This window comes from Scheffersomyces spartinae, assembly GCF_019049425.1.
Source record: "Scheffersomyces spartinae strain ARV_011 chromosome Unknown scaffold_4, whole genome shotgun sequence".
Lineage (NCBI taxonomy): Eukaryota > Fungi > Ascomycota > Pichiomycetes > Serinales > Debaryomycetaceae > Lizanozyma > Lizanozyma spartinae.
Genome location: NW_025065051.1, coordinates 402,882 through 416,401, shown reverse-complemented (window position 1 = coordinate 416,401; position 13,520 = coordinate 402,882). Strand labels below are relative to the sequence as shown.

General features: G+C 38.5%; 6 protein-coding genes across 6 annotated transcripts; 5 read left to right on the top strand and 1 right to left on the bottom strand.

The window, feature by feature from the left end:
• Positions 1-55: 55 nt before the first annotated feature.
• KQ657_003798 (uncharacterized protein) lies at positions 56-1,288 on the top strand (the record flags this gene model as incomplete). Its single annotated transcript, XM_043194495.1, has 1 exon — positions 56-1,288. One exon carries the CDS (start codon positions 56-58, stop codon positions 1,286-1,288), a length of 1,233 nt encoding a protein of 410 aa, XP_043050819.1.
• Positions 1,289-2,511: 1,223 nt separating this feature from the next.
• Positions 2,512-4,944, top strand: KQ657_003797 (uncharacterized protein; the record flags this gene model as incomplete). The annotated part of the gene is made up of 2 exons (XM_043194494.1): positions 2,512-4,782; positions 4,891-4,944. The coding sequence occupies 2 exons, from the start codon at positions 2,512-2,514 to the stop codon at positions 4,942-4,944; spliced, it is 2,325 nt and encodes a 774-aa protein (XP_043050818.1).
• A 591-nt stretch (positions 4,945-5,535) lies between these two features.
• On the top strand, positions 5,536-7,579 carry KQ657_003796 (DNA-binding transcription factor; the record flags this gene model as incomplete). The annotated part of the gene is made up of 2 exons (XM_043194493.1): positions 5,536-5,542; positions 5,808-7,579. The coding sequence occupies 2 exons, from the start codon at positions 5,536-5,538 to the stop codon at positions 7,577-7,579; spliced, it is 1,779 nt and encodes a 592-aa protein (XP_043050817.1).
• Positions 7,580-7,958: 379 nt separating this feature from the next.
• On the top strand, positions 7,959-9,032 carry KQ657_003795 (uncharacterized protein; the record flags this gene model as incomplete). The annotated part of the gene is made up of 2 exons (XM_043194492.1): positions 7,959-7,967; positions 8,469-9,032. The coding sequence occupies 2 exons, from the start codon at positions 7,959-7,961 to the stop codon at positions 9,030-9,032; spliced, it is 573 nt and encodes a 190-aa protein (XP_043050816.1).
• Positions 9,033-9,118: 86 nt separating this feature from the next.
• On the bottom strand, positions 9,119-9,508 carry KQ657_003794 (uncharacterized protein; the record flags this gene model as incomplete). The annotated part of the gene is made up of 1 exon (XM_043194491.1): positions 9,119-9,508. The coding sequence occupies one exon, from the start codon at positions 9,506-9,508 to the stop codon at positions 9,119-9,121; it is 390 nt and encodes a 129-aa protein (XP_043050815.1).
• A 2,682-nt stretch (positions 9,509-12,190) lies between these two features.
• Positions 12,191-13,252, top strand: KQ657_003793 (uncharacterized protein; the record flags this gene model as incomplete). Its single annotated transcript, XM_043194490.1, has 1 exon — positions 12,191-13,252. The coding sequence occupies one exon, from the start codon at positions 12,191-12,193 to the stop codon at positions 13,250-13,252; it is 1,062 nt and encodes a 353-aa protein (XP_043050814.1).
• Positions 13,253-13,520: the final 268 nt, after the last annotated feature.

Below are 13,520 nucleotides of genomic sequence, written 5' to 3'. Positions count from 1 at the left end.
TCTGTCGGCTGCGAAAAACAATTTCCATATTTACCTTCACTTCAGTTTCATTACCATGTCGCAAGTACCGTTTGGTAAGCAAAATCGTGCCAAGTTCTTTTCTAACATTTCTAAGGATGTGATTCCCGTTAATCACGGGGCTTATGGAGTAGTTCCCGATGAAGTTCTTGAAGCACATCGAAAAGCAATGATTTCAGAAGCTTCCTTCCCTGATAAATACATCAATTTGATCCACCCACAAAACTACAAAAAGGCATTACAACTGGTGGCTACAGTCATTGGCGCTGACTGGCACAATTTAGCCCTCGTAAACAGTACTACGGCTGCTGCTAACTGTGTTTTAAGGTCCCAAACTCTTATAAAACCGGGCGTTACCATTGCTATCACCTCCCATTGTTTTGGAAGTAATTTGAACACTATAAAGTATCTTAATGATGTTCATGATGTTAAATTTGTCACCATTAATATTTCCCCTTTTATGCAACCAAGGGAAATCTTGGACCAGTTCCGTGAAGCGTTTACTGGTAATACCGCCATTGAGTTTGTTCATTTTGAATTGATACCCCTGGCACCGCCATTCATGATGCCCTACAAAGAAATATTGGCCCTAAGTCGCCAATTTGGAGTGAAAACTATTGTTGATGCAGCACATTCAATAGGTCAAATACATCTTGATTTCTCTGATGAAAGCTGTAGACCTGATATCTGGTTTTCAAATTTGCATAAATGGTGCTATGTACCTAAAGGATCGTGTGTTATGCATGTTGATCCCAAGCATCATGGATCTTTGGTTCCTTGGCCCATACAATATGGTCATGATATACCCATCAATGAAAACACTTTAGTGGATAAATTCCAGTATGTCAATCTGAAAAATTATCCCATTGTGGCAGTTATTCCAACTGCCATTGAAGTAAGGAAGGAAATGGGGGGAGAAGAAGCAATTAATTCATATTGCTCCTCCTTGGCGGAAAATGTTGGGAAGGAGTTATCTAATTTATGGGGTACTAAAAAGGTGATATACTCTCCTCAACTAGCTATGGTAAATATTCAATTACCAGTGGTCCCTCTAGATCCTTTGGATCCAAGTAATTCAATGCAACTTTGGATGTGTGAAAAAATGTGCAGTAAGGGAACGTTTGCACCAACATTCAAAGTTGAAGGTGAATGGTACGTTCGTTTTAGTTGTCAAGTTTACAATGAGTTAGAAGATTTCATCAAGACTGGGAAAATTTTACTTGACACTATTAACGAATGGAATTCAAACCAAAAAGGTGAAACTATTTAAGTAAAAAAAGCACTATTGATCAAATTACGTTATCTACTTTCGCAAAATATTATTAGAAAATTAGAAAAAGCCCCTAACACCAACATATTAAACTCTGAATACGAGATATCTGACATTCTATACTATGTATTGTGTACAAACGGTTCCACATGCTCTTCATTTTTCTTTCATGCTTATTTTAGAAATATACTATATTTTCTTACAATAACCATTTAGATCTATGTAACACTACATATACAACAACGGTAAATTATAATTCGGTAGATTACAATTAGGTTCCTACCGGACTAGGAGAGCAAGAGTCATTTTTGGGAACCTTACAAACCCGGAAGAGAGCCTAATCAACCCTATTGGGATGGGCTTCCCCATCTGTGCTACAAGAAAGTTTCGATGTAATTACGATCCATTCCTGAGAAAATGTTTGGCAGCGAAGGAGTCGCACCATCAAGAGCAACGCAACCAAGTTTCAATTCAAACATTCTGATTATACATGTTCAAATACTTGATACCGCAATACTGAAGTCTTAAAATTAAGGACTACTGGGGATAAATTGTATTCGGATATGAAATGTATACACCCTCTCGTTGATTTTGAGGAAGTTATCGCTTGAGGTTAATTTACGACGACTAAGTAGAATTGTGATAGGGTTGGTAGCTCCTTAGAAATGCTTGTTTCAGACTAATATCTGACAATAGAGACTTAAAGCCCACTAGAGAGTTAAAAAAGCTGAAAAAGAAATACAAAGTGTGGACTAGAATCGTAGGATATTCGTCTAAAACGTCGTTTCGTTCCATGTGGCCATTCTCGTTGTAAATTATAGGAACCTGTTGCTTTTAAAAATGATAAATACTACTGTGGCTTCCAAATCGGATGGTAATTCTAACATGGGTCAACTCAGTTGTCATACTATATCGTTTTTGCAACCACAGAGGAGTATAACAAGCCAATTTCCGAGGGTACTACCGAGGACATTTAATCCGGTAAAGTTGATCTGATCCTGGCAAAATTTTGACAGATTGATTTAGAAAGAGCTACCATCTCTGATCCAATTCCCCAGACTACTATTGTAAGGTTACAATGGCGCTATCAAACGGTATGACAATGACGATAACATGACCGCCCCAAGATCCATTTGTACTAACTCAAATATGAAACAGCAGTGAACTTACCTTCGAATCCTGTCAATGAACAGTCTAGTGGAACACATTCATACTCACTAGAGATGTTCGAGGATGTGACAGAGGCTCTATGGGAGAGTGTGTCAGATGCTATGATGACCCAAGTAGTACATAATCAAGCGTTCCTGCTCTCTGAATGGACACGAGCCTTGGAAGTTGGTAATGAAAAGCTTGACACAGGTATGCTTTTTGTTTCATCTGAAGAAGGTTCATTTAATACTGAGCTCCCTCGTAACTCCATGGAGATCATTGGAATTATGCATAAGTTATTGAGGGGATATATTGCATGGCTTGAAAACCATTCAATAACTGTGACAGTGCTTAGTTGTAGATATGTGCAGAATATTTTGGAGAACTACTATAAAGAATCCGAATTGAATGATGGTGTTCCAAAACTTGATAGAATAATATTCAAAATTCCTCAATTGCTCGAATCATCCGAAATCAACAAGAGTTCTCTCGAGTACCTATTGGTGAATCAAGTGCTTCGAGCCTTCGTTTTAGGGTTATGTAAAATGATCGATAGCACAATCAACATGGCCAGATGGGTATTAAACGAAGCTGAAGATATTACTAGCAGGAATTTAGACAAAGATGCATTATTTGGCATTGGCAAAGATTATCAAGAAGAAAGTAGACCATTTATTGATTTTTTCCATTCTTTTGAGTTAGATGCCATTTTCAAAGAAATCGATGGAAGTATAGAATGGATAGGATGTCAGAACATACCAGCAGATTTGAGTAAAAGAATGATAGCATACTTGAATCTTATGAAGCAAATGAATCAAATTTTCTCCTTGATGGAAATCAAGTTTGATATCCAAAACAAGCAACCAAAGACAAATATGGAATTCTTGTTTCATGGACTTGGGAATTTATCTTATCTCGTACAATTTGATGAATCAATTGAAGATGATGACGGTAATGTTCCCAAAGGAGCATTCTCCCGGTATGTCCAAACCACAATTAACAACGGGAATATTCCCCTAGAACTTCAACTGACAAAGAATGTTCATGCCAAGTTGAAAGCTATGTTTACTGATATAAAGAGTTATATTGAGTATGAATTTGAAATTGAAACTTCCGAACAATTATGCAATTTTTTAAGGTATGATATAAGCCACAATATAAATCCCGATTATAGTGTTCTTGCTAGAGGGTTATTTCAGATGATTTTAATTCGAGAAGATAGACTGGTACTTGGGAGTGATGTCACTGTTGATGGAAGTATTGTACGACCTCTGATGGTTCGACTATTAATTGAATCTCTTGTCGGAGGCCCTTGTCTGGTATTTGAACCGGACATGTGGGTCCCAGGGATTCAAGGGAAACCAGATTATGTTCAAACAGTAAAAGCCCGAGTTCTTGAACTGCTTGTTCCTGTGCTTCAAGAAATTGGATCGGTGGTTTATCATGATTTGGCACTGGCTGCAAACAACCGTTGTAGACAAAGACAATTGGCAAACCGTTCAATCATTTTATGGGACTCGGCTCAGATGCAATGTGAACAATTGGAAACCTCCATTTGGGACTTTGCTCGAGTTGGTGATGAGATTACAAATGCCAAAGGAGACTCTTCAATTGGGTTACCATTGCTGTCATGGGTGTATTATTGCAAATTATGTCGAATGCTTGACTTAGGATACATGGCGCTAGAGTTGAATATTTATGATCCAAGTAAGTTATTTGAGTGTGAGATTCTTTGGTGGTATCTTGGATATTTAGAGGACCAGCTTGTTGAACATTTAAAGGGTAGAGTACGACTGATTATTGACTCTAAGATTCGGTTTATTGAAATAGTGTTACCTAAACGAATCAAAAAGTTGAAAGCCGGAGCCAAAAAGAATGATCTTCGAACCCAACATCAGAATGCAGTTGCCAATGAGCTACCCAACCTTAAAGACTTGCGTAAATATCACGAAGAGTTTCTTATTCCACAACATGGATTAATGCACCAATTGTGTAAGGCAGCTAGAGATTGGTGTTTTTTGGTGATGGAGAAGACAAACAACACAACTGCTCCTACAGGTCAAACAGATATGAAGCATATATATGAGCTTCGGATGAAACCTTGGGGTTCCATTGGTGTACCTGAGACGCCAACTTACGAACAATATGTTAATTCACATCCTACTCACTCAACTATCAAGTCGATTGAAACCCAACTTACCGTGTGTAGGGCTCTTTCAGCGAAAGTTAACATCGATGGTCATAAGAAAGCATTTGTGAACACAACCGAAGTAACCAAATGGATGTCACAGATAAATGAATCGATTGATATGTATGGGCAACATGTTAAATCGTATCAAGAGATGGTTAAAACGAATCAGCCGTTTAAAGCACGGGTAGTTCCCGGACCTCATCGGTATTTTCCCCAAATAATAGTGCTGCACTAGAGATCTACTAGATGACGTTGTACATAGATAGAAACCGTTCATAGAGATAACATGTCTGGAATTCAGGACGAATCCCAGTAATTCAAACGCCAATACTGATATAAATAATAGATAGAGCGTATTACAACTTTTACTAGCTGCTATACAATAAGAGAGTGTACTGAACAAAGTGCAATTGATGATGCGAGGCCTATAAGGAGATACATACCGGAGAGAGCCTTTTGGATGATTGTTCCAAAGTAGGAGACGCTACACCATATATATACTATGCAACTGCCTGGACTCCCTTGTCCAAAAAGGCAGTTGGACTCCCTTATCCGGCGTGGATTACGAGGAAAAATCTAGGTCGTACCTCCCAGGTAATAAATTTTGGCTTTATGTCCGTTTATTTCTTATCTGTAGGCAGGTGGGTGGTGACGTTGCCACTCAACGAATTGATGCCTGAGAGTTTAAATCCCCAAAACAATAAAACGTAACAATAAAATAAAATAGCATTGTCCCATCACGTTCTTCCGTCTTCTTCTCCGTTTCACGACTCACATTAACGGTCAGAACCATACAAGATTGTTTGGGCGCGGCTCCCCCAAAAAGCGGGCGGTTCTCCTTCATCGCAACCCCAGCCAGATGCGCCGAAACGGAGTGAGGAGAACACGACCAAATAGTCATAAATGGATGCTTAGTAATAAATGGAGATGATTTTACATCAACTTAAGTGGTTTACATTCTCTTGCTCTTTAACTTCTATCAATACACATTTATATCTTTGGTTTAATTTGTATTGTTGAGGATAACGTTTTGAATTGTTGATATTGAGCCGGTTTAATTTTTGAGGTGTAGGTTTGCAAACGGTGTTGAATTTTTGAGGATACGAGGGACGAACGAACGAACGAACAAGCGAACGAAATCGTGATTAATATAAAATTGAGTACTCTATTTTCATAAAGAGCAAAGAGTAACTATGGCTGATTATAAAAGACCACTTTCGTCTATGGACGGGGCCGTCATGGACTCGCATGACAAAAAGCATTCGAAGCCGGGCCGTAAGCCTATTGAATCTGAACCCAAGTCAAAGAGGACGGCACAAAATAGAGCTGCCCAACGAGCTTACCGAGAGAGAAAGGAAAAGAAGATGAAGGATTTGGAAGATCAAGTGAAGTCTTTGGAAGATCGTAATATCCAAGCAAATACAGAAGTTGATTTCCTTAAAGCTCAAGTATCAATGTTAAAGAATGAATTGGCTCGTTTCAGAGGTGGAGATGTTGGTGACCTCTCGAATAATTATACCACTTCGACCAATCCGGAAGTTAACTCTTCTTTGGCTAGCATGTCGGATCTTTCGGCCACCACCGCTTCGTTCCCTTGGTCCAAGCAATCTCTTGCATTGTATACTTCGAAGGATGTTTCTGAGGCTGATGCAGTAAATGTTCCTCAACGTTCTTCAACTTCAAGCTCAATAACTTCACCTCATGAAGTACGAAACACACCACAATCAGACACCTCGTCAGCTCCAACATCCGTCAATCTATCACATTCGGCTTCGTCCTTGCCAACTAGTGAATACAATTTAGTGGGCAAGTTTGAAGAAGAAACTAACCCTTTTTGTGCCAGTCTCAGCGAAGCATGCGGTACTAAAGATAAACCAGTTCCAAAGTATCTTCGTAAATCTGTTTCTTCTAATGGTTCTGGAATATCAACATTAAGTTCTCAAATACTACATGGTGTTAATATGAATTTGACGGAAGGTGGTGAGAAGAACCAATCCAATAGCAACAGCTCTGCAACATCCAACACTACAAATTCAAACAATTCGCCGTTTGCTAACTTGGTGACACCTTCTTCTGAAATACTGGATTATAATAATGAACCATTCTTTAATGGATCGAACTCAGAATTCAGTTTTGTTTTTAGTCCAGATCAAGCTTTGGGAAGCAATACAGGAACTTCCAATGTTGGTAAATTTACTCCAAATGCATCAGTTGATCCATTACTGTTTTTACAAGAGGACAATTTTGATGTTGCTTTAGCGTTTGATAACATTCCAGAAACCACCACCAACAATGTAGATATTTTAACGAAAAATGATACTACCACTGCCACCAATGCAGAATTGAGTGCTCAAGTGGATGCCACTGTTGATGATGTTGTTAGATCAATAACTAGTGGTGACAAACAAAGTGGCTTTGATCAAAACGACACTTCTTTTAATGATGTTGCCTACAGCTATAATAACCCCCCCACAAACACTACTGCTACTAGTGGAAATACCCCTGGAACTATCAGGGACGATACTGATCCTCTCAAGATGCTTGTTACTGAAGATTCAATATATGATCCCTTGAGTGATGTTAATGTCAATTTCAATTTCAATGAATTTGTCAAATCTTCTTTACCTAGTGAAAAGTCACCTGAAGACTATGGATTGAGACCAGAATTATCTCCCAATGTTGCCTCGTATTTGCCTGAAGGAAAAACAAGCACTGATGCAAGAGAAGCTCCAGCTGTCGAAGATGATGACGTAGTGCCTGCTCCACAACCCACATATAGATGTGCAGAGATTTGGGATCGGATTACAAGCCATCCACGTTACACTGAGCTTGATATCGACAGTTTGTGTGACGAATTGAAGGTTAAAGCCAAATGTTCCGATAAAGGGGTAGTGATAAATGCCAGTGAGGTCAATCAACTAATAGAAAAATCTGCAATTCCTAAGAAGTGATGGTGAGAACTCACTCCACCTTTAACAATAGTGTTTTATGTTTATGTCTTATTTTTTTTGTTTATTTTACGTAAGGGTTAGGGATACTTTTAGTTGTGTATTTTTTATATATATTTTGAACGGAAGATTGAAAACTATGTACGATGATTTCATTCACACAAATTTGAATTTTTCCGTGCAGAAAGCTCGGTAGGAGAAACTATCATATGCCTAAAACGGTTATAAACCTTTTCCCTGCCCCACATTTATCCATTCCGAGAAAATAGCGTGCGTAAGATTGAAGTATTCACAGTGTTATCCTTATTCAATGCAGTAAAGAAGTACTCTTCATCTTCTTACCAAGAGGAGTCAATTACACGGTTTAGAAGCAACTATCGTCATGCCTAAAGTAGTGGCGCCATTTGAGCCACTGGACTCACGGCTTTTAACTTGGGTATCCAATTCACAACTCCTTCATGAGAATCCTATGCTTTCTTCAACACTCTCACAGGCATTCCCATATCTACTGCTTGTGGACAACTTTCTTGAGATCATTACATGGACTAACGAGGATCTGGCTTATTCCAGTTTCCTTGTATGTGTGGGATATGCTTTGATGGTGACAAATTGGTCTTGGGTTGGCCATGTACTTCTACCATTATTGATAACATTGGCATTCAGTGCCATGGTATATCACGTCACGACTGTGGTGTATGATTCAGCCTATAACGAGAAACCTACAGTTGATGAGGTTCTCTATGTGCTAAACAATATAACTGAACGTTGCATATACCTATTCAATAATCTGTCAGTGACCAGGAAACGTATCAATAAGAATAAGCTTATTATGGGGGTTCTCTTATTTACACCTATACACTATTCTCTAATCACGTATATCTTGGGATTAAAGACATATATCTTGATTTTAGGGTTGGTTCTATTGACGTTCAATGCTCCTTATGCTTATGCCATCCGTCGGTTGTTGTGGCGTTCAGTGTACGTCAAATTGGCATTAGGAATGCTTATAAATGTTGAACTGATCACAGATGAAAAAATAGATGAGAAATCATTACTGTATGCTAACAAAGTAAGTTCATCCTCCTCCTCTGCTACTACAACGTTTGTGGTTGTGGATACTACCTCCTTGCCAGGGAAGAAGATAGTGAGATTTGACATTCTTGAAAATGAACGTCGTTGGCTTATACTTGGCTGGTCCAAAAATGTGGTAGACAGGCCTCCTTACTCTTATAAGGCAAATCCAACCATTGCATGTTCGTCTCCCAATGATTTTGAACTACCATCAGATGCAGATGATATTCACAAGTATCTGTTTGAATGGTTAGATCAACGATGGAAAGCATCAAGTTGGGTATATACAGATTCACATTGGAAGAAACCCGAAAAGACTGATGGCTTCTATAAAAATACTAGGGAACGTATTTGGAGTCGGAGAGCTTATTTAATCACAAAGTAAATCACTTGTTTTTTATTCAATGCAAATTTCCATTACTTAAATATATACCTAATATACAGACAGACAGTCAGAGTCAATATCACCAATTAACGCTCCTTTAACATCTTATTTCTCTTTTCTCTTCTCCTCATACGTTCAACCTTCTTAGCATGCATCTTGGTAGCCATCATCTCGTACCGTTCCTTTTCTGCCTTGATTTCTCTACGTCTCTTGAGCTCATTTATATGAGCTTGCTTAGCATCATTCTTCTCCTGCTTCAAATCAGCTATACGAGCCTTATATTGTTCTTCCAAGAGCTTGTTTTCTTGTCTTTTGCTAAACAGAGTTTTGGAAACTCCCAAAGACTTAACTCTGAAAGCATCCTTCTTCATTTTCCAATTCTTCCCGTTAACACGGTCTCCTTCATCCGCATCCTTACTGGCAACGGGGTCAATAAACTTCTTCGGTATATCCTCCACAGGCTTCTTGGCACTCATAGTAATAGATAGGTTTCTTTCTTCTTCCCCTATCAATTTGAAATGAGCAGGTCAAGGTGCTAGAAGCTCATCTCGCTCATTAGCTCTCATCAATAAAATGTCGTGCATAAAACAGAAATTTGTATTACAAACAGCGCTACCACAAACGTATATGGGTTATGACCACATATCAACAAACTAGTTATAGCTGAGCTGTATTCTAACTCTTTGAGCATTTTCTTTCTTCGTAAACCAAAGATCTTGTTTTATAAAATAATCCAGAATACACTTTACTCCAACTCTCCTTTAGGAACACCGTATAACCAAACTAGAGCGTTTCATTATTGATTTAGTGTGGAGGTGTCAGTTCTCATTTTTTTTGCAACCATTCTACCCATAATACAAGGATGCCGAGATATAGAGTGTTTGAAGAAGAATCCTCTATAAATAATAGTACAAACAGCAGCATCCCAACTACGAGTTCGTCAAAATATGAGCAGCTCACGTCTAGTTCTCCCGTACTTGGTCCACAGGATATAGAATTTGTGAGTAGTCATATTGAATATCTTTACGTCCACAACAAATTGCCAGGTCTTCTCGATTTCGTGTCAAACCTAAGTACAAGGTTACTATCTGAGTTACCAACAGATAAGAAGATTATTCTTGCCAAAAGCCTTTTCAAAATGGGGAGAACAGAGTCAGCGAAACGTAGATTAGGTGCCTTGATAGAACAGGAGTCTGATTTAGATAGCCGACGAGACCTCCTATGGATCATGCTAAAGTGGTGTAAAATTATGGGTTGGAAGGAAACATCAAGTGCCTGTATTGGTGATTTGATCTATTTAAAGTCAGTTGAGGCTCTTCAGCAAGATAACAATGAAGATCATAGCAACAACATCAACAATAGTGAAGAGTTTCTTAAAGAAATACTTGAAAAAGTTCAACGCTTGACAACAAAAGAGTACGTATAGAAACACATTCCAAAGCCTTAACAACTACTAATAATATTTTTGTTTAGTTTAGCCGAATATCATTTCACCTCAAAATCTTTTGCAACACAAGTTAAGGAGTTAATCTCAAGTGGGTGTGCCTTGCCGCATAAGTCATTAGGAAACCTCTGTTACAATGCATTGAGTTTTGTAAACCGCTCGATCGGTATGCTTAAGAAAGGAGGATTCAAGCAAAACAGTCTAATATTGCACGAAGAGAACGATCCACTATGTTCTATTTTTCAGCTCATTACTTACTACCCTAGCGTTCCACTGCATTTATATACGGATATCTTGAAGTACAATGAAACAATTAAGAAATGCATAAACGAACAGCGACAAGAGCACTTACCTTTAGATACTTGCTGTCTGATAAGCAATGTAATTGAGTTGCTTTCACTGCCGTCCAATATTAAAAATTCTTCTTTCTGTCTCTGTGAAATGATTTCGAGGCATCGTTTTATACTTGGATTTTTATCATTGGCTCAAAACGAAGCAGAGAATGCCATTCTCCACTTTAGATGGCTATTTGAGTTTCTAACAGATCTAGGAAATAGATTTCGGAATAATATAGCCTCACATAAATATCTAGGAATAAGAGCATACATAATTTGCCATGCATTATTATGTGAACTGGTATTGAGAAGCCAAGCAGATATACCTCTCGATGATTACCAGAGTTGGTGCTTACAACTACTTCAGAACTCAGAAATGGTTTACGAAACACACACAACATACTTTGAGGGAAATATAGGTCCACATTTGAACGCATACGCAGGGTTTTGCTGCGAGAGACGAGCATATTTAATGTCTGAAAGTGTAACTCTTGTTTACCCAAATGATGTCTCCCGCTATGCAAAGAAACTTCAGTTTAATGAATTATTTGCTGCCGCTACTAACTATTTGATAGCAGCAGCAAATAAGCCAAATGACGATCCAACAATGATTATTATGTTAGATAGAGTAATTTGGTGTATCCTTTTATGTGGTGGGCTACATTTGAAATGCCTTCATTTCTTCGTTACTCTCAGAACTTATTTCAAACTCAAGTTTGATTTTGGCCCCTTCCATATTTTCTCCCAATATCCTTATCAAACTATTCCAGGTGATGAAAAATTAAAGTTTTATCAAAATGGTTGGGACATTGTTAGCTATTTGTATAACCTATGGAATAGCATTTTGACGAAGGATGATAAAGTCGATTGTTGGTCGGATGGGAAGGCTCGACAACTTCTAATGCCTCAAGTCTTTGATGCCGGGAACATGCTTCTAGTAATGGAGGGAACTTACTTCAATTTATACTTCAGCAGCTTTGAACAGAGAAGGTTCGAGGTTACACCCCAAATGTACTGCAAACCAATACTCAAGAGTCAAATCCGTATGCCAGAGTACCTTATCCAAGAGCGAACTTCAAAAAGTATTGAGCTCTTGAAATTGTGGGATAAGTTGTATTACGGGGATCCAATACCTGAGTTAGTGACAAGTTTAGATTATCCAAGTTAGTTTTAGAATGCCCTTGCATGTGAGCGTTTAACCCATTCTAGTTCCAAATGGGGTAAGGTATCGTAATAAAACCCCATACAGGTTCTCTCCGGATAAAAAAATATGTGGGGGAATCAAGACTACAAATATGCGAGGATCTCAGGCCAATGGCATACTTTTTATGGCATGATTCATACCACGAAAGAAACTCCATTATAACAAAAACTTCAACATGTCAAAAGATAATGCTAGCTTCAAGAAAAAAGTTGACGTTATTTCGAAGAACAACCCAGTCCCCGATTTCGATTTTGAGGAGACTTTTAGGTTAATCAAAGTGGATGATGAACATTACATAGGTGCCCATCCTCTTAAATTGCCCATAAATGGAGCAAGAGGTGTATATGGGGGACATATAGTGGCTCAATCATTGTATGCTGCTATGGAATCAAGTGATAAAACTCTTTACAGGCCATATGCGTTCCATTCATATTTCCTTCGTCCTGGAAATCATAAGCATCCAATGGAATTCAAAGTTCTTAAGTTGGATGACACAAGTGACCCGGATATCATTTACAGAGATATTATGGTGAGTCAAAACGGCAAGACAAAATTGAGTTGCAGGGTTAGCTTGATCAAAAAGAACTGCTCGTTCAAGCCACCCAAAGAACAAGAAAAAGAAGACAAAGAAATTGGTATCAAAGAAACAGAGAGCCCCTTTTCAAATGAAAAAATTGACCTGGACTTCTATAAAGTCAATCATACAACTTTCATCTCGAACGCTTACCTGGATGAATTCCTTGATTATACAAAATGTCCGGAAGAGCTCCAATTAGATCCATCGGAGAGGTCAATTACAGTCTATAGTAAGATTAAGCAAGATACTCCGATAAAAGACCCCAACATCAATTTTTTAGGTCTTGCAGATTTGTCTGATTCCGCCTTTTTGACCACATTGGCAAGGGTATTACATGTGCCCTGGAACTTAACAGAAGGAACAGAGGAACCCGACCAAAATAAAAGTGCATTGGAGCAATTGTTGACTCAGCTGTTTAATGTTCTTCATATTTTCCACTACAATGCAATGTCAATGGATCACCATATCTACTTTCATGCGGATTGTGATCAACTTGATGTCTTTTCGTCATGGCACAAGTTCAAGTATCATTACAAACGGCTCAGCAACAACCGAGCTCTAGTGCAGGGTGGCTTTTTCGACAATAAGGGAAATTGTATGGCAACTGTCATACAAGAAGGACTTGTGTACATGGTTCCTGAAATGGCACTGAGATTGTGAACCATTTTAGCACTTATTACTTAGTTAGGGCAGTTTCATTTCTTAGTGTTTCCGTTTTCCGTGATCAAGTCCCACTGAAGCACGGATTTTGCAACCAAACTGCACATGTTCGGTTCTGCCGATTCATGCAGGAGCGTACGATACCTCGGTTCGTGGAGTATTTAGTGTACTGAATAAAATTATCGATTGGATATACGCGGTTATAAGAGGGCTGTTTATAAAACGTGAAGCGAAGGGACCGATGATCTTGAGTCAGAGGTAGGCTGGG